Raw genomic sequence first — 21,490 nt, forward strand, 5'->3', positions numbered from 1 at the left:
GATACAACTTTCCAATTATTATACACTACTGTTCATAAGTTTGAGGTTTTAACGATTTTAAACGTTTTTGAGAAAGTCTCTTACTGTATGCTCATTTAGAATGCATTTATCTGGTTAGTAATAATGTGTAACATTATTGCAAATTAAAACAACATTCATTTGAATATATTTTAAAGAAGTCATGAACTGAGAAATCAAAACTCCCTTCATCTTTTGATAAGAAGCCATTGTGCTATAAAAACATCCTATAGGTTTCAGAACTCAAAACCTGCTAGTTAATTAAAAAATAGCCAGTCTGTCAAAACGTCAGGTTGTGGAATGTACATCTTTATGATGTAACAGTGTGCAAAACCCCACCTCCACAGAAGAAAATTAAAGGAGAGGTTCACTTCCAGAACAAAAATTTCAGATAATTCACTCACCCTCTGTCATCCAAGATCTTCATGTCTTTCTTTTTTCAGTCATAAGGAAATAATGTTTTTTGAGGAAAACATTTTAGGATTTCTCTCCATATAATTTTATGGTGCTCACAAGTTTGTACTTCCAAAATGCAGCTTCAAAAGGCTCTAAACGATCCCAGCTGTGGAAAAAGGGTCTTATCTAGCATAACGATAGGTTACTTTCTAAAAAAAATTGACAATTTATATACTTTTTAACCCTCAAATGCTTGTCTTGCCTAGCTCTGTGTGAACTCTCTGTATTTCGGTTCAAGACAGTTAGGGTATGTCAAAAAAACTCCCATCTCGATTCTCTTTAAAATCGCCTGCAGAAAAACCAACCCAGTGTTTACAAAGTGAACATGCCCTTTACTAAATAAGACAGTATATTTATATACTAAATAAATATATAAATTAGTTGTTGTTTTTTTGTTTCGCTTCGCTAGATAAGACCCTTCTTCTTTGGCTGGGATCGTATCGAGTCTTTTGAAGCTGTATTGAAACTGCATTTTGGAAGTTCAAACTCGCAGGCACCATAGGAGTCCACTATATGGACAGAAATCCTGAAAGGTTTTTCTCAAAATATAATTTTGAGAATTATAAAATAACATAATTTCTTTACGACTAAAGAAACAGGCATGTTTAGCCCCTCCCATCGATTCAAACATGTAGCGTAAATAATGACAGAGGCAAACGCAGGTCTGCGCAGAAATTAAATGATAAACAAAGCTCAGAAGGTCCTTTGTTCACTTCCTTTTACTGTGGATTCGTTTGCAAACAAAGTACAATTGGACGCATGATTTTCAGAAAGATTGAAACTAAAAGACGATGCTGTGCCAGCTATATTGGATCCGACAGTAATGTCGCACCACACAAGTGTCAGTAAGTGTTTTTATTATGTGGCCACTATTGCTTTGTCTGTTATTACAGACAATCACATCAGCGTCCATCTATGAAGGCTGTCAAACATAAACAACTGTTAGCCAATCATTGCAGTGGGCATTTACTTTCAAGTCTACAATCTGCCACATCTATTCAAACAGACTTTCTGATGAGGAAGGTCAAAACAGCACAGAAAATAGCCTATTACTTTAAAATTATGTTTTTTGATGTAAAAATATTGATAACATTAGGTGGACCTCAGAGAAGAGTACAAAAACACTAAAAAGGCAGTTCATGATCCCTTCAAAGTGTAATGTTCTAAGTTTCGCATCTATCAATGCTAAAAATAGTTATGCTGATTACTATTTTTGTGAAAACTAATACCTTTCTTAGGATTTTTTGATGAATCAAGTTTGCATAAACAGCTTTTTATTTAAAAAAAAAATCTAATGTAACACTGTAAATTTCTTCACTGTCACTTTTTATAATTGAATGCCTCCCTGCTGAATAAAGTACTATTTAAAAAACAAACAAACAAAAAAATCTTACTGACCCTTAACATTTTAATGGTAGTGTATTTAGAGTACACAGATTTCTTTCTTGTTGGAAAATTCAAAGTTCAAAGACATGCAAAGGCAACAATATCAATTCAAATTAAAAAAGCATACTTCTCAAACGTGATCTTGATGGAGCGTCCCGGTTCAGCCTCTATGACCCACTCACAGTTGAGTGAATCTTTATAGTAACCAGGCCACCCAGGAGACAAAATAACTCCACTAGGAGCTGAGAAGTGGCCTCCACAGGGAGCTATAAATAAAAGAGATGCATTTTAGTTGGCACACACACACAAAAAAAAAAACACTGTTTTTGTTTTACCTATAATCACATGTATTCAACCTGGTCTCATGATGAAAAACGTACCTGTGGTAAGAGGCAAAGTACGTACCAATAAGTACACTATATTGCCAAAAGTATTGGGACACCCCCTTCTAATGAACAGGTTTGGTTACTTTAGTAATTTACATGAATACAAATCTTAATGTTTAAGCATATAACAATATTCTAGGAAATTGTGTGCTTCTAATTTAATAGCAACAGTTTGGTCAGGACCTTTTTCTATTCTAACATGACAATGCATCTGTGTATAAGGCAAGGTTCATAGCGAAATGATTGATTCAGTCAGTGTGGAAGAACTTGACTGTTCTGCATAAAGCCAAGTCGTAATCCCAGCTGGACACCTCTGGTGTGACTTTAAATGCAGACCTTGAGCCATAAACTTATCACTAAACACCAATGACTTGTACATACACTATGGACAAAAATATTGGGACACCCCCTTCTTTAGATCAGAAAAGGGCACTTCCAAAACGGTGGCAACAAAGATGGAAACATGATTCATGTATTTAAAAAATGTATTTCCATCTCTCTTGCAACAGTTTTGGAAGTGTCTAAAATGACTGTACCCATACTTACAAGTCATTGGTGTTTGGTGAAGAGTTTTTTAGCAAAAGGTCTGCATTTAAAGTCACACCAGAGGTGTTCAGGTGGGATTAGGACTTGGCTTTATGCAGACCAGTTAAGTTCTTTCACACTGACTGAATCAATAATTTAATTTTAAACACTGTCTTATACACAGATGCATTGTCATGTTAGAATGACAAACTGTTTCTATAAAATTAAAAAGCACACAATTCCCTAGAATATCATTATATGATTAAACATTAAGGTTTGTACTCAAATTACTAAAGTAGTCAAACCTGTTCGTTAGAAGGGGGTGTGCCAATACTTTTGGTGCTTAAACATTGTTGGCTTTTTTTCTCTGGAACAGATGAACGTACATATGGTACGTTTTATGTGACGTTGGTTTTGTACATGTCACCGCAGTTCTGACTTGAAATGTCCTTTGAGTTGTGCTATAACTCGAATGCTCTGTGACGTTTTAAAATAACATACCATCTGCACTACATCTAAACCTAACCGATAGTATGAACAAAAGCGAATGTGACGTTTTAGCTCTCATCTTTCAGCTATTTCTTCATAAGTCATGTTTCTCACAAGGATTCCACATCCTAAGTCTGACCAGTTAAATAATAAAGACCAGTTGACTGTACATTATACCTCAATTTACATATTTACAATCACATGAAACCTACAGTAAGGTGTTAAAAGTGCTGGTGGGTGACACTGTTAGCCTGTCACTCTACTCCTCTGACCATATGAATAGTGTTACTGCATAATTAGAAACATGCTGAGCGAAATTCAAAGGATTGACAAGGATTTTAACGACAGATGACAGGCTGCTCACCACCACATGCCCTCCGGTTTACATGCCCTATTAACCCCCATCTCTGTGACCCACAGGTGACTGTCTACTCCATTTAGACTCACATAGAAAACTAGACACAACTGTCCACTTTTTGGGAACTCCTGTCTACTTCTAGTGGTAACTGGTCTTAAAAAATACCTTCACACTTTGGGATGGGGCCGCTCCACATCACCTTGCCACCGTTCAGCTCACAAGTGATGGTTTCTGCTCCCTGGGTCTTAATGAAGCCATCCTCGCAGATGATCGAGATGGAGCTGCCTAGCTGGAAACTGTCACCGAAACGTCTGGCGTTCAGGGGGACTCCTGGATCCGGACACTCATTATGGCCAAATGCTGTAAGGATGAACGACACAATATAGTAATCTGGAATTGGAAGTGTCATGAACAGGCTTCAGCCATAGATTTTCTGGGTAGTCAAAGTATTTATGACAGCACAATGTCACTAACCAAAAAGAAATATCACTTTAACAAGTGGATGAGTTAAAAACGAGGCTGTTAGAAAGTTGAGAAGTTTGAAAGACACTCCATCTCAGGTGGTGCACTTCAATTTACCCTGCATTCAAAGAATGAGGATTTGTGGTGGTTTGTAGGACAGGTTTCCACCCAAGGCTTTGTTTATTAGTCTTAGTGTTATTGACCTTCCAGCTGTTTTTATCATAACTCCACGAAGCATATATAGAGACCCAAGGCGATTGGCCAAGAAAGCTGCTGTCCCCACAACACCCTGAGTGTCTGATGGATGTCTAGTGACAGGAAAGGCCTATAAGAAGGACATGACGTTTGTCAGAATGAATACAGATTTAACGTGCTCCATCAGGGCACTGACAGCTCTTAACAGACAACACTTAGGTGTCAGTCTGTTAAAGAACTTGATATTAGCGCTCAAGCCTTAACGACTAGTGTGGCGCGCCTAATATGCATGCAAACTGATGTCAACTTTAAGGACTTTGATGGATTATCGTGACATTTCACATCTCCTTTAAGACGGACCATCAAGAAGTCATTGTGTAGATTAAAGTCATGTATGTGCTAATGAGGGGCGGAGGAGAGATTCTGAGCTCTGGTGGAAAAACTAAGCATTTGACATGCCTGGACGTTGCTGTAAATAGACAGTCTTTTATTTTTGTTTGTTTGTTTCAATGAATTTATATTTTACAGAAAATTATTTTTTCTAAATGTTTTAATAATGCTTATTAAAATGGGATGAAATTGTGAATTATAATAAAAAAAATTGAATGTTGATAATATACAGTGCCGTTCAAAAGTTTGAGATCAGTAAGATTTATAATGTTTTTAATGGAGTCTCATGCTCATAAAGTCTGGGTTTATTTGTTCAAAAATACAGAAAAAACAGTAATATTGTAAAATATTATGGCAATTTCTAATATTGCTTTCCTGTTTTAATATAAATGAAAAAATAATTTATTTCTGTAATGAAGTGCTGAATTTTCATTGGCCATTTCACTAGTCTTCAGTGTGACATGATTCTTCAGAAATCATTTTGATTTGCAGATTTATTATCAATGTTGAAACTGTTTTGCTGCTTAATATATTTTTTGGAACCTGTGATAGTTTTTCAGGATTCTTTGATGAATTCTTTGATTCTTAAAAAGAACAGAATTTATTTAAAATAGATCTAACAATATACGTCTTAAAGATTACTTTTTTATACATTTAACACATCCTTGCTAAATAAAAGTATTCTAAGTAAGAGTACTTCTAAAAAAAAAACTTTTTTACTGACCCTAAACTTTTGAGAGGTAGTGTATATTGTTACACACAATTTTTATTTTGAATAAAAACTGTTCTTTTAAACTTTTTTTATTCATCAAAAAAACCCAAAAAATATTAAGCAGCAAAACTGCTTCCAACACTGATTATAAATCAGCAATTTATAATAATTTCTGAAGGATCATGTGACACTAAAGTACTAGAGGACTAAAGTAATGATGCTGAAAAATCAGCTTTGCTTCACAGGTATAAATTATATTTTAAAGTGTATTAAAATAGACAACTGTTATTTTAAATTGCAATAATATTTCACAAAATTACATTAATTAATTTTTTTTTCTGTTTGTATGATCAAATGAATGCAGCCTTGATGAGCATTTTAAATATACTGTTTACTATATGTTTAAATTTGTATTTAATAATACAATATATAGGTTATTTAAATATACATTTAAATACAATAGTTTTAAAAATACTTTTGGTGATTGGTATATAAATATGAATAAATTTAGAAATATAAAGATTTAAATGCAAAAAAAAAAAAACTGTAAAAGATACTATATTGACTTTTTGACTAATTACTGAAAGCAGCTAACTGCTTACAATATTTCAAATAAATAAAAGAGACATTTTCTAATAATAATTAAAGTATGAAGGATGTTTTCATCAAAAGACAAAGGCCATAAACAGTACTGTAAAAGAAGGTGCTCTCAATATGCTAAATTATAGCTGTAAAAACACATTATTCAAAAATAAGATTATCTTAATAATCATCATCAAGAAAATAAAAATCAGTAAACTTTGATACACAACACATGCCTAAAACGAACATTATGTTTCATGCAGAATTCATGCTTCACATATGCTTAAACAAATGCTCCATGCAGACATAATGCAGATTAGAAAGGTGGTACACGCACTGGTGTAGGTAATGTTGAAACCTCTGCCCGACATGGAGTGGTCAGCCTGGAACTCCAGCCGGAGAATGTTGTTGTTGCTGGTAAGGTGGGACGGCACCTCCGCACCCGTGAAACGGCCAAGCACAGACGAGTCAAGCATTTCTCCATCCTTCACGGTCAAGATGTCGTATGGAGCCTCCAGGTCAAAGTCATTGAAGGCCAAGTGGATACGGCTGCCGGGCTCTGATAGGATCAGCCACACACAATTAAGGTTGTTCCCGTAGCCCTCTGGGTAATCCGGAGAGAGGACTGTGCCCATGGGTGCAGTGAAGTTTGAAAGACAGGGAACTGAAAGAATAGAATAGAACAGTCAGCTACTAATTTCAATTTAAGATTAATGTAAGTCTGTTCATATTATAATGTTTTTTTCCCATAACGACCGAGAAAAAAAAAAAAAAAACACCCTGGCAGCCGGCAACATATAAAAACATGCCACATCATACATCAGTGTAATAATACAGCACTTAGCCATGTGTATGCATTTAATATGCCATATGGAGACTGTCACTCCACTGTTGATTAGGTTCTGCGCTTTCTGACAAACCGCGTTTATGACATAGATGGACTTCGGGCTATAAATAGAGCTGATTTGTTCAATCTTCCAATTAGACGTGGAGAAATCTCAGCTATGCATTTTTTAAGCAAAGAGCCTACAGGTGAAATATCAAAATATAGCAGATGTCACTGCAGCTGAAGGAGTCTCCAGGTTGGCTGTATATATAAGCCAATTATTTCAGCTCCCTCAGAGATCTCTGCATTCATTTTGAAGAAAAGGCAAAGACAGGAAAGTTAATAAAATCCAGTTATATGGAAATTCTTATGAAACATAAAAAATCTGATTGATAAAAATGAAGTGTGTGATTTCTGTGCCATTGGTGTCACAGCCAATCACTTGTTTGCTTAACACGTTCCATTGGTCAGCACACATGTTTGCTGCATTATTTTTATAACACCTTGGAGAAGGAAAGAGTATTTCAACATAAATTTGAGTTTCATGATGATACTGCTTGAAATAGAAGATTTGAGGACATAAAAACAAACACATTATTAACATGGTAAGATAACATATTATAAAACTGTCATTAAAGCACCAAACTAAGACAGGAAAAACATTTCCAAAGCAATTAATCAGTTTGCAACATACAGTAGCATTGACAGTACTCACAAATGCAGATGGGGATGTTGGCAGACCACTGGTTGTTGTTCTGACAGGATATTGTCTTCTCTCCAATGAGCTCAAATCCAAATTGGCACTCAAAGCGTAGCACGTCGCCATTAGAGAATCCATCTCCTTCTCTCATCCCATACAGAGGGGTGCCTGGGTCCCCACAGCTCTCCTTGTCAATTTCTACAGAGAAAGGATGTAAATAACAGTGATCGCTAAACATTACATGTCCACTTTCCACTGCTGTAGAATACCTTAAGCTTTATATACAGCATATATCCTCCTGACAACCAGCTATGGAGTTTTGTCCTCTGTAGAGGACATTTCTCTGACCTTACATGTCTGGATGTCCTGTAAAGAGTATTTAGGGCTTTTCAGAGATACCAAATGTTTAGAGGTTTCATCATGAACACTCCCTTTTCCTTGGTCTTCAAAAATGGCTAACATTAATTTGGTGTTCAAATGTAACATTTTTGTGGAATTATGACAATATTTTGTAATGATCATATAAATCTGACTAATTTTGTCATAAATCTCAGAAATGGGGTTTCAAATAAAAATATAAGACTTTCTTTTATGAAACAGGACATTGATTTCTTACATGTCAACTGTAGAGGACACCAGGACTTAAAGCATATTTATTACACATTTTGGGAGATACAACAAGCACAGAGAACAAAAAAAAAAATATATATATATATATCAATATTTCTATTAAATGTTAGATATTATTATGAAAATCTTGCCATTTATTACTCCCATTACTACTCTTCTTTTTTCATTACATGCTGCCCCTCACATTAATATGCCAATTAGATATAGTGCATAGATACATTGTATATAATGGGAAAACCAGCTTATGACCATTTTACACATGTTGCATAAAGCAAAATTATATATCAAATTATTCTCTTATATCTTTCATAACAGCTGAGAATCTTTATACAAAGTTTGGTTAAAAAATGTATTGGTGGTTAAAAAACCCTACTGTTTCTGAATTTTCATGTCTACCTCTGTCTTTTTATTAAAAAAAATAACAGTTTACAGTAAGGTTTATTAGTAACATTAGTTACATAAATCTACAGACTTATAGCGAATTACTACATTGTAGCTTTGAAATTGGCACTGAATTACACAGCAAAAATCCAATGATGGACTGATTTCATCAGATGTCCTGCACCTCGCGGGAAGCTGACCGGAACAGAATGCCACCAAAACTCTCTGTTCAGCCTAGATAAGCTCCAGCACCTGGACCCTTTGATGGTAGAGCCGGCCATCCAGGACGTTTCCACCACGAGAACAAAAAAACTACTCTGGGGGTCAGTATACCTAGATAACACCTTCCATCTGCATAGCATCGACTCAGTGGGCGGCAGGCTGCTGGAATGGGCAATACATCTTCCCAGACACTTTGCACGGCCATGCACAATTGAACTATGAACTCTGTTCCGAATAAGGATGCTTGAGGGTTTGCCAAAGGACGGACGGCAGAAAAAACATCCACTAAAATTCATTTAAAACCAAATCAAAGTTTGAACATGTAGGATGGGGATTTCTCCTGAGGTATAATGGAGGTCTTTGGCCAATGCTTGATGTATGGCATTAATTTCCGACATGACAGTCTCTTTATGACTACCACAATGCTTTACTCCATTGGTCAATCGTGAGGGGTGGCTAGGGGAAGGTTAGGCCATATTTACTGCTTTGTATTTATGATGAGGCAAAAAATAGAGTACAAATTGTCCGTAGGAGCTGATGGTGTGTGAAAAATCTCAGACAGCGCTACACTCCAACGTGAGGTCAGCGTGTCAGGTGCGAACCCCTACGCTTCTCTCACGGTGCTTAATGTGATGGGGTTCTGTGCGCTTGTAAACCTGAGGACCTCACTGCGAAGATCAATTGTGCTAACAAGTTCTCCAATCCAAGGCGAAAGCTTGATTTTGTATATGTAAGCACAGACGGCCCACACAGGGGAAGTTTGGGACCTGTGTTTTTCTTCTTGAAATAGCCAGGGAATTACAAAGTATCAGTGAACTTTGGCATGTAATACATCAAAAAGAATTCTGAGCATTTACCATATAGCAGGACTCATTAAGCCGGCCTTCACATAAAAGCCTATAAATAAATTTAATCTCAAAACCATTTCTTATTCATTGGAAAATGGCAAGTAATTTATCTCTCCCTTTGTGTGTCCCATGGATATTGTTTCATTTCAATAATGCTGACTTTATCTCTCTCAAGAAAGTGCTCATTATCGCAAAGTCGAGTTTTATGTGGAGTCCAGACACAAAACGAGGCACTTCTAAAAACACGAGTCACATGAGTCAAGTACACACAGGCAAACTCCCAGGCGGATCTCTAGTTTTATTTCTTTGAAGCATTCCATTAAATTAGGTTTTTAGACCACGTTGAAGATATTGAAGCAGTCTGGCCATACGGAACACAAACAAAATTATCTTTAAAAGAAGGGATGTTAATAAGCGTGGCCATATGCTGGTGTGTTGAAACTGTGTGCCAAAGCACAGAGTTCAGCTATGGATAATCATTGTTGAACTGCACAAAAAAAAAAAAAGAAGAAGAAAAAAAAAAAAAAAAAACTATGGCCATTACTTAAAGCTCCACTGAAGTGCTTTAAAATGCAGTATTATTCTATGTGTTGACGTAATTTCAACTGAAACAGGAAGACAGGGCCGGACATTTCAAGCAGTCCTGCCCCCTTTTTTTAATAGTCAATAGCGTTTTGTTTATATCACAGCTTGACAGCGTATGACAGCAGTAATCTCATCAATATCGCTATAAAATATAGTATTCTGTTTAGAATTTAAATGGGTCTGATACATTTTGTGATTTGTGCAGATTCTTGCATATGATTCGCTCTGTGTTATCGTGTTTCTGGACTGGAGCAGACTGTATGATTCCTTCTTCTTCTTTTTTTCCCCTCAGACTTCTTTTTCCCAAATGGAAAGCATATTTACACCATCTGAATCGCTCCCTATCCCCTATATAGTGCACTATGTGCCATTCACTATTCACAGAAAATACTAATTCTGTGACTAAGTAACACAGCTTCAGCCACAGCTTCAGCGTCTATTTATAGTGCAGGGGGTAGGATGCGTCGGATTCTACAGAGCATTTGACTGGACAGAAAGTTTGATGAAAAGCTGAAGTGCAGGGTGATGTCATCAAAATTGTTGATCCATATTGGCGGAAATTAGGGACTGTACATTTTGAATGCTAATATCATAAAAATGCTAATTTTGTCATTGTTTTGGAGCACACTAGCTTATAGACAACATTAAGGCTAAGATATTCATACTACAAGCCAAAAAACTTTTTTGGATTCTCAATTTTGATTTCATGGGGACTCTAAAGGGGACATCGGATGCTAAACTAACTTTTACATGTTGTTTGAACATTAATGTGTGTTGGCAGTTTGTGTACACAACCACCATACAATTATAAAAATCCACCCAGTGCTTTTTCTTTTAATCTTTAAAAGTAACATCCCCTTTTCAAAATCAGATCATTCTCAGCTTCTTGGCGCTGTGACAGCACACCGCCAGAGGCCGATCCAATGATATTACGAGCCGAGCAGAAACAGTCCGACTCCGACCTCCATTGTGTCGACTCAGGAGCAGAGGAAGACAAGAATGTCTCAGATTGAGCGATTTAGGTGTTCTGTTGTTGGATGTAATAATGAACATAGCAGTAGTCATTTACTCCCGACATCTGAGCCGCTGAAGTTGCAGAGGATAACCTTACTTTTGTTTTTAAAAGGAAAGCACTGATCCCGATCTACATATGCGTCTACTGTTCATGCGAATCGTTCCTGATGCAGCTTCACCCACAGCAGAAATGAGTATAAGGTTTTTTTTATGCATCTTTGCAAGTGACCTTTCTTAATAATGTGCTTGTTTCGTGGTTAAATGCGGCTAAACACGGCTAAAGTAAACATCACGTCTCATCATCTCACAGCAGATGGGGCGGGGCGAGCAGAGCTCATTTGCATTTGAAGGGACCGTGCAATAAAATGAGGTGATATTTTGCAGAGCTGATTTTGACAAGGTAAAAGGGTGTTTTTTTAAACTACTATTGAGAATTTTTAACCAAAGTATATTACAAACTTTTCATTAAGACGCTAAAGAATCATATGAACTTGTGGAAAATGGGCATCCGATGACCCCTTTAAGAAAGACTTGAGCAGACGGTTTCTCTTTGAATTATTTAACCAAAAGTTTAAAAAAGGCTATTTAAAAAGTCTTTTAACCGGTAACAGTCAGAAATCAGGCATTCGGTCTTCATTCAAATTCACCACAAGTTTCTTTCCATAACACCTGTGCTACTTACAAAGTCAAACTTGCAGTCTTTAAGTTAGCAGCCGAGGTTCAAGGCAACATCAAACGGAGGGTAACTAAACTGAGCATATGGCTATACATATAAAACTAGCACAGCCACCTACACTAAGTTATCAAAGACATACTGTTTGGAGATATTATAGACACCAAAATTAAACTACTGCATAGAAAAATGTGCTTTGAAATCTAGGAATCAGTTCAAAAACACTCAAGGCACAACTCAAAAGCCCTGATGCCTTGATGCTTTTTATAATTTTTATAATTTTTTTTAATATGCCAAAACACATATAAATAACAATGAGACCGCCAGAGTTAAGAATAATAGGCCGATTTGCATGGTAATGAATACAAATCATGGTAACACTTCAGCAGTGCCTGTCTACACTTTTTAATATGTTAATTTGAACCTTTGGGATCAAGTAAATGTGTTATGTTTTTATGTCATTAAGTTTGTCACAAGAAATAACACAGTGCACCCTCAAGAGGTAAAACATAGGGGTACAAATTCATCAATGGAAAATGACAGATGTAGCTGTATTAATAAGCGAAATGTAGCCATCAAACTTCAGTCACATAAACACAATTAATGACCCATGTAAATTATGCATTTGTCACAGACGTCAGCATAATGGAGTGCATTTGAATTGTAAGTGTACAGTACACTCCTAGATGGGATCAACTATATCTCTTTAGTGCTCTAGGGCAGTGCTTTTTAAATAGAGAGTCACAAGCCAAAAATGGGCTGTAGGTCTGTCAGTTCTTTATTCTGCCAATGTATTGTTATTTTATAAATAAAGTTTTCATGTGCCAGATAAAACACTCGGTAAAAACTTCAGCAAAATCTATTTCAAACACACATATGCATATTCTTAGGCTATTTTTCTTAAATATTCATATTATGGCCTTTTCTAAAAGCTCTGTAAAATAACTTTCACATTCAAATAATCATTTTAAATATGTCATGTGACCCTTTTGTGTAAAATCGTGAGCTGACAGGTAAATTAACTACTGGGGAACAAGACAATGAAAATCTCAATATTTCTTCCATTGAATGAATGAGTGCTGTAATGAGTGTCCATTTTGGGACTGGATCGCTCAGGGCCCTTGATTTATATTATATTTCACATATAATACTCACATCATATATCATATGGGTTCTCATTGGGTTTTATCTGTGCTTTAGAACATAATCTGCATAACAGAATCTGACATTCAAAATTTCATTTAACCTTACTCAATGTTAAATCCATGATATTTTTTTTTTAGTTAGAACAGCTCCATATTATTAGAATAATTTTAATAATACTGTTCTATACTATGAGATTATAATGGTGAATATATGAAGAATATTTTAAATCACAATATAAAAAACAATACATATAAATAAAAATAATAATAAATAGTTTTTATTTAACTGTGGCATCCTATAATAGTCAGAGCACACACATTCATGTTACATTATGTATGTCCAAGCTAGAATTGTTTTTATCCCCTCATGTATGACTGTCACATACTTATGATTGACAGCTCTAATTAGATCTATAGAAATTGAAAATTAAGAAAGAAAGCCACTGTGCTTGTCTGTGGCGTCTATAGGATGAATTGTAATAGGTGTAGAGAAGAAAAAAGAAAAAAAAAAAAAAGAAGACAAATCTAATACAATCAGTAATATTTTGCCCGTATCTCCCAGGGATATCATACAGTAATCTGGTTTTTTTTTTTTTATCTTTGGTCTTGCACTTAAGGGGATTCATTTGCTCTCCTGGTCTGTTTCTCTGTCTACCTCAGTCAGTCTCTCTCATTATACTGAATGGCACGCTGTTCATCACCCCGACACTAATTTATTACAAAACCTTGAGGGAGGAGAGATAATCAAAGATATGGGTTTTGTAGGGATTGCTGCTTCTATCAAGTGAATGTAGCTCATGTGTTCAGGATGAAAGTTAGTTGCTGTGCATTCAGCAGAGACCACTGAAGTGATTTGTGGGAACGGCTTGGCTTTTATGCACACTGACTACTAAGAATGTATGCTGAATACTCATGCAGGAAATAGTGGACATGTCCAGGTAAATAATGTCTGGCCTTTTGATGTCTAAACTGCTTTGCAGTGGATGTGAAAAACACTTTCTCACTCTATCAGAAAACAAGGATGAAGGTTGGACGTTTGATTGAATCTGGGCTTATGCCAGACAGGTTGTTTGTACAATTTTGGTCTACCTTGTTTTCCCTTTCTGTTTGTTTGCAGTTGCAAATGAAGCTGTTTTGGTCCTTTTTTATCACTCTGCCACACTTCCTTCGTTTAACCTTGACAATAGGACTGCCACAGTCACAAAATGTTGCCTAACAATTAATTATTTATTACACTATGCAAGCCTGTTATATATAAGCCAGAGATATAAACTCGCAATTTAGATTTTTTTCTGAATTGCATGACATAAACTCACAATTCTATGTACATATCACTTTTTACCCTCAGAATTGTAGATTACAACTCGCAGTTGCAAGTTTATATCTCGTGATTCTGACTCTTTTTTTCTCAGAATTGTGAGAAATAAATTAGCAATTCTGGAAAAAAAAAAATCTTAGCTTATATCTCAGAATTCTGACTTTATTTCTTGCAATTGCTAGTTTATATCATGCAATTCTGACTTTATAACTCGCAATTGTGAGTTTATTTTACGCTTTTCTGACCTTATTTCTTACAATTCCAAGTTTATATCCCTCAATTCTGACTTTATCTCTCACATTTCTGAAAAAAAAAGAATTGCGAGTTTGTGTCATGCAATTTTGAGAAAAAAAGTCAGAATTTTGAGTTTATTTTACACAATTCTGACCTTATTTCTGACAATTCTGAGTTTATATCCCTCAATTCTGACTTTATAGCTCACAATTGCAAGTTTATATCACAATTCGAACTTCATTTCTCAGAATTGTGAGTTTATCTGTCACATTTTTTGAGAAAAAAGAATTGTGAATTTGTATCATGCAATTTTGAGAAAAAAGTCATAATTGTGAGTTTTGTTTTACACAATTCTGACATTATTACTTACAATTCTGATTTATATCCCTCAATTCTAACTTTACAACTTTTGCAAGTTATATCACACAATTCGGGCATCATTTCTCAGAATTGTGAGTTTATCTGTCACATTTTTGAGAACAAAAGAATTGTGAATTTGTATCATGCAATTTTGAGAAAAAAGTCATAATTGTGAGTTTTGTTTTACACAATTCTGACATTATTACTTACAATTCTGATTTATATCTCTCAATTCTAACTTTATAACTTTTGCAAGTTATATCACACAATTCGGGCATCATTTCTCAGAATTGTGAGTTTATCTCTCACATTTCTAAGAAAAATATCTGAATTGCAAGTTTATATTAGGCAGTTTTGAGAAAAAAACATTGCAATTGCGAGTTTCTCTCTCACATTTCTGAATGCAGTTTTGAGAAAAAAGTCAGAATTGCAAGCTTGTATCCCGCAGTATTGAGAAAAAAGTCAGAATTGTGAGGTGTAAACTCGCAATTGCGAGAAAAAAGTCCAAATTGTGAAATAAGAATAATTATTTAAATATTAATTCATTATAATAATAATTCTTTATTCAGTGGCTGGAACGGGCTTCCATATTGTACAAATATAGTTTATTAAGATTAGTTGTTTAATCTTATATGCATACTTTCAGTAAAAATAAATTCATAAATAAACCAGAACATTTCATGTTCACAAGGAATGTTAAATCTAATTTATAAGGACCAATAACCACGTTTTAATCTATTAATAATAATAGTTTTTTCCCCCTTTGAGCAACTCTTTGTTTGCTTTTTAGTTTTTGTTAGACCATTCCCAAAGTAACTATACATTATTCACATCCTTTCAGGTACCTTTGTAGTTGATCTTGAAGCCTATAGATCCCACGCTTTCATCAGACTGGAGGTGAAGCCACATCTGATGGGTCATGCTAACAATGAGGTCGGGAACAAAGCTGCCAGTCAGACTGATGAAAAGAGAGAGATTAGACACAAATAAACAAAACAGAAGCACATCATAAAAAATCTACAATAGCAGACAAAAGGTTGAGCACACCTACTTATTATTACTTATTGCTATTTTGCATAGTTGTCAAAATGTAGAATTAGTTTCATTATAATTTAATATAATGCATCATAAATTCCAATGCTTTACCAGTAATTTCTTTCATAGAATAGAAAATCATTTGTGACCCTGGACCACAAAACCAGTCTTAAGTCGCTGGGGTATATTTGTAGCAATAGCCAAAAATACATTGCATGGGTCAAAATTTTTGATTTTTCTTTTATGCCAAAAATCATTAAGAAATTAAGTAAAGTTCATGTTTCATTTTTTGTAAAATTCCTACTGTAAACATATCAAAATGTAATTTTTGATTTGTAATATGCATTGTTAAGAACCTAATTTGGACAACTTTAAAGTTGATTTTCTCAGTCTTTTAGATTTTTTTGCACCCTCAGATTCCAGATTTCAAATAGATGTATCTCAGCCAAATGTTGTCCTATCCTAACAAACCATACATCAATAGAAAGCTTATTTATTGAGCTTTCACATGATGTATAAATCTCAGTTTTGTCAAATTTAACCTTATGACTGCTTTTGTGGTCCAGGGTCACATTTGTACTGTATGCACAATTTTTATTTGTCTACAAAATGTATTAACAGGATTAGTTCACTTCTAGAATAAAAAAATCTGGATAATTTACTCACCCCAATGCCATCAAAGATCAAGTCTTTCTTTCTTAAGTAAAAAATTAAATTAAGTTTTTTGAGGAGCACATTCCAGGATTTTTTTTCCCAAATTGCAGATTCAGTGCAGCTTCAAAGGGCTCGACACGATCCCAGCCAAAAAAATAAGGGTCTTATCTAGTGAAATGATCAGTCATTTTCTGAAAAAAAAATAAAATTACATACTTTTTAACCACAAATGTTCGTCTTGCACTAGCTTGACGAGTAACGTAGAACATTAGTAGAAAGTTAGTGCAAAGAAAGTCAAGCAGCCTTGACCCTACCCTTCCCTGTTTGAACCAAAGTAGAAAGATGCAAAAATAACCCCTATGACTTTTTCAACGTCATTATGTAATGCGTGAAGTCATGAATGTGCATAGCAGAGGTAGTGCAGGTCGAGCATTTGTGGTTAAAAAGTAGATAATTTTTTTTATTTATTTATTTTTTTTTTAGAAAATGATCAATTGTTTCTCTAGATAAGACCCTTATTCTTCAGCTGGGATTGTGTAGAGGTTGTGAAGCTGCATTGAAACTGCAATTTGGACCTTCACCCTGTTGGCTCCCATTGAAGTCCATTACATGGAGAAAAATCCTGGAATGTTTTCCTCAAAAACTTCAATTTCTTTTTGAAGAAAGAGAGACGTGAACATCTTGCATGACAAGGGGAAAACAAACATTTGAATGGTTTCTGAAAACATAACATGCTTATTTACACTAGTAGGATATTCAACATTCCTTTATGTTCCTGGAATATCTTTCCTATCAAACCAAAACTGCCCAGAACAATGAGACTGGTTGGTAGGAATACTGTTTCAGGAACAGCACAGAATGTCCTACTTGTGCAAATTATGTATCACCTTACCATCCCAGAATGTGGATAAGAAACTCACACTTGCAAAATGGTTTTCGGGTCTCCCACTTCCCCGCCATCACCGATGGTTAGTGTGTCATAGCCCAGTTCTAGGTCAAACTCCTCAAAGTTAATCTGAATCACCTGTCGGCAGAAATGAGGCATAATGCTTAGTGATGTGTCAAATGAACTGAATTAAACTTTATGGCTCTTGCATAATTGAATCCTGTCAGCTGACTGAAACAGAGAAATAGAAGACAGCCAAAACCCTCTTTACTGAATTTCAGAGCGAATAAAGAAACGTCACCTTCATTAGAAGGTAAACGTTTCCAGAAAAAAACTGCACTCGAGTTTGCTTTGAGCATTCAAGCATGATAAACTCGTTTCTCCTGTGCAAACATCATAAATTAAAAAAAGCAGAATTTTGTTTGTTTGTTTTTATATTCATAGGGACCATGTGACGTCACTGTGCTTTATCGCCGCCATTTTTGTGTCCGCGCTACCTGTTTTAGTCTATGGTCACAGCAGCCACAACTACCAGAGGAAGCTCAACAAAACTCCCAGAATGTTCACAACAGGGATACAATATGCCCGGGATATGTTGTTCTGTTAGCTGTAACAACAGTCATCAGAAAAAAACCTAACTACAGATTTATTCGATCTCAGCAGTGCTTGAAGTGGGTCGGTATGCATATAGCCTTTAGTGTACCGGTGTCATTCACGCAGGTGCTTTTCACAGCAGGGTGTTTTTTCGGCACAACAAGAGTAGTGCAATAATAATTAATTATTGACTAAGATTGTAAATAAGTAGATGATAACGAAAATAATGCCTTAAAATGAAAAGAATCAGTTAATTACATTTTGAACCGATCAACTCGTACGTCAAAAGATTTAGTAAACGAGAATGCATTCAAACAGTAAGTTCAAAACAGTGCTAATGCAGAGAATAGTGACTTACAGTACAGCCAGATGCCGTAAATTATTTGTTTCAGTGTGTATTAGGCTTAAGAGCAAGAGTGTTTACAGTTGAAGGCATTTTAGAACATGCGGTGTTTAATGAATTATGAAAATTAAATAATAAACGCTAAACTATTGTACTACATAGCGTTCGTCATTGCAACGCCTGCAGTAAAGTATATACATGTAAAAAAGGTTCTTAAAATAATCATATTTGTTTTGCTAAAACTATTTATGTACAATTACCCTAAAAATTATTTGTCATACAAAAATGGCACACACACAAATCATCATCCCGAGTAAATGGTACCATTGTGAATTGTGACTGGCTGCACAAGTGATGTAATAAACTAAAGTAAACTAAAATGTTATGCGACCATATAGTCTGGATGAATGAAAAAGCATATTCTTAAACAGAAATCGCATGCTTTTGGTGCTTGAATTTGAGCTTCAATAATGAGATCCGGGTTTATGAATACACAAAACGTGAAAGACGTCTTCCCCTGGCTTGCTGGATGTTGGGCCTATGCTCAATAATCACATTTTTTTTGCATTCGGCAAAACTAATTTGCCGAAATCTATGCGCGGACTGTATTAGTGCCGTCAGCGCGAGTCCCGTTCGCTGTGAAGTAGTGACCAGCCGGCAAAGGATTCTTCCAGGTCTTAAAGCCTTCACCGAGCGACTACGTTCACAATAATTTACACAATCTGTCCTAAACATACAATCAAGTCAAATACACAGTGTGGGAAGTAGTGATAAAAAGTAGTTTCTTGTTTCAATTTATTAATAAATCTCATTTAGATGCGCTGTGCCTGTTATCATATCGGACACAAATATGGCGGCGAGCATAGCGGAAGTGACGTCTTTGGTACCCATGGATACGAGTTTTAATAGTGTTTAACAAAATAATATATTTATAACTCAACCAAAGGTTATTACTATTATTACTAGCAATTATTGTTTAAATGGGACATTTTTTGCATTTATTTCCCATTTTTGTGCTTCCAGCTTTCTGATCCTTCTGAAAGAAAAATAATCAATAGGAAAAGTCAGGCTAATTATACCCATTACACACAGCACAATCAATTGATTCATTCAAATGTAGTAATTTGAACACTAGAGCATCTCTTGGATAACTGGGAGTTCGGAAAGGAGGATCAAGGCTTTAGAAACTGGGATTAGAGGTGTGGAAGAGCCATAGGCACATGGAGAGGCCTGAACTTTCTATATTGATTAACCCATTGAGAGGTACTGGGTGGAATTAGTTGCCATGGCGATGAGCTCTTCACCATAGCCGGGGCTTAGCAGGTATGGATGTATGAGAGCTACTTAGGACTGATGATTGATGTTCAGACGGCATCTCGGCACAGATAATAAAGTTGTTTTTTCCATGTAACTGAATACAAAATACTCCAGAGTCCCTGTCTCACTAAAGGTCACCAAATAACAAATGCATCAGCGCAGCAGAGATGCAGGATTTAACTGGATGAAATAGTTGGGAATGAGACTTGCGATAACAGATCTTGGAGTAGTTTGTTCTCTGGATGTCTAATATTAAGGATACCATCGTAGAAGAATCCATAAACCTGATCCCAGTTCAGCCACACAACACATCAACAACACAGGAACTTGTATTCAGTGAATGCTTGTCTGTCTGCCTGCGGTTGTCATGGCGATGGGAGTCGTAAGCTAATGCTTTTGTTGGAGAGCAAGTGAGGTGCTGAGGCCAGAGTATTGAATTGTGAAGAAATAAGGTAATAGAGCAGAGTTATGACTTTACAATGGAGCAAAGAGGCCAGAGAAAACGCTCCAGCGCATTTACTGATATAAAGTACAGGCAGGTCTATTCCATCAAACATGAAAGTGCGTCATTCTGACGGGTGATTGTTTTTAAAAGTAATCCAGAATCGCTATTCAAACAGCATTCGGAAATGAATCTGGTTTTCCCTGATGTTGTTCAAACAAGTGTCAGAGACAGCAGCCAGACACACAAAAACACCAAACCAACGCAATCGAAAATTTTACCAAACCATATATTATACTGCATAATACATTAAAAGACCTAAACTAAACTAAACTAAACTAAAATTTGGGATGAAATTATTATTTTATAACAAAGATATAACATATCTGCTAAATTTCACCAAATAATTGCTAAATTTCACCAAATCATGTATTATACTGAAAAATAAAATGAAATACAATAAATGTTTTGGAAGAAATTCTGAAAAATCTTGTTCATCCTTTTTTAATGTCTTTCAATTAATGTCTTAATGTTAATGTCTTTTTTAAAAATAAAATACATTAAAATAAAATTTGGGATGAAATAATTACTATAATTTTTCATTTAAATAAATGCTAAATTTAACCAAACCATATATTATACTGCATAATAATAAAAAAAATGATAATAATAAAATAAAAATAAAAAAGTTTGGGAAGAAATCAATATTTTTTATCCTTTTAATGAAGATGTATTAAATAATGTCTTTTAAAAAATAAAATAGAATAAAATTTGGGAATAAATAGTCTTTTTCATTTAACAAGGATGCATTAAATTAATGTATTTTTTTTTAAATAAATGCTAAATTTCACCAAATCATATATTATACTGCAAAATAAAATCAAACAATATTTGGGAAGAAATGTATATTTTTTATCATTTTAATAAGGATGTATTAAATGAATGTCTTTTTAAAAAATAAATGCTAAATGGTAAATATATTATATTATATATAATAATAATAATAAAATAAAATAACAAAAATGTTTGGGAAAAATAATATTTTTTTTCATTTTAATGAAGATGTATTAAATTAATGTGTTTTAAAAAATAAAATAAAATAAAATTTGGGAATAAAATTATTACTATTATTTTTCATTTAACAAGGATGCATTGAATTAATGTCTTTTAAAAAAAAATAAATGGTAAATTTTGCCAAACCATATATTATACTACATAATAAAAAATAAAAAAAAACTACATATACTACATATAAAAAATAAATAAATTAAAAAAAAAAAAAAAAGAAAAAAAAAAAGAAAAGTTTGGGAAAAAAATACTGTTT

At 34.7% G+C, this 21,490-nt stretch overlaps 1 protein-coding gene across 1 annotated transcript in view; it reads right to left on the reverse strand.

Moving 5' to 3' along the window:
- The window catches only part of csmd3b (CUB and Sushi multiple domains 3b), a gene marked incomplete at its 5' end in the record, with an annotated part of 285,452 nt that overhangs the window by 232,589 nt on the left and 31,373 nt on the right, over positions 1-21,490 (reverse strand). The window contains 6 exons of the mRNA XM_073821447.1: positions 1,988-2,126; positions 3,784-3,978; positions 6,297-6,623; positions 7,501-7,683; positions 15,741-15,853; positions 17,505-17,608. Coding sequence (XP_073677548.1) covers positions 1,988-2,126; positions 3,784-3,978; positions 6,297-6,623; positions 7,501-7,683; positions 15,741-15,853; positions 17,505-17,608 — 1,061 coding nt within the window. The remainder of the gene's footprint in view (positions 1-1,987; positions 2,127-3,783; positions 3,979-6,296; positions 6,624-7,500; positions 7,684-15,740; positions 15,854-17,504; positions 17,609-21,490) is intronic.

The sequence above is a fragment of the Garra rufa genome, chromosome 17 (assembly GCF_049309525.1).
Source record: "Garra rufa chromosome 17, GarRuf1.0, whole genome shotgun sequence".
In the NCBI taxonomy this organism is placed as follows: Eukaryota; Metazoa; Chordata; class Actinopteri; order Cypriniformes; family Cyprinidae; genus Garra; species Garra rufa.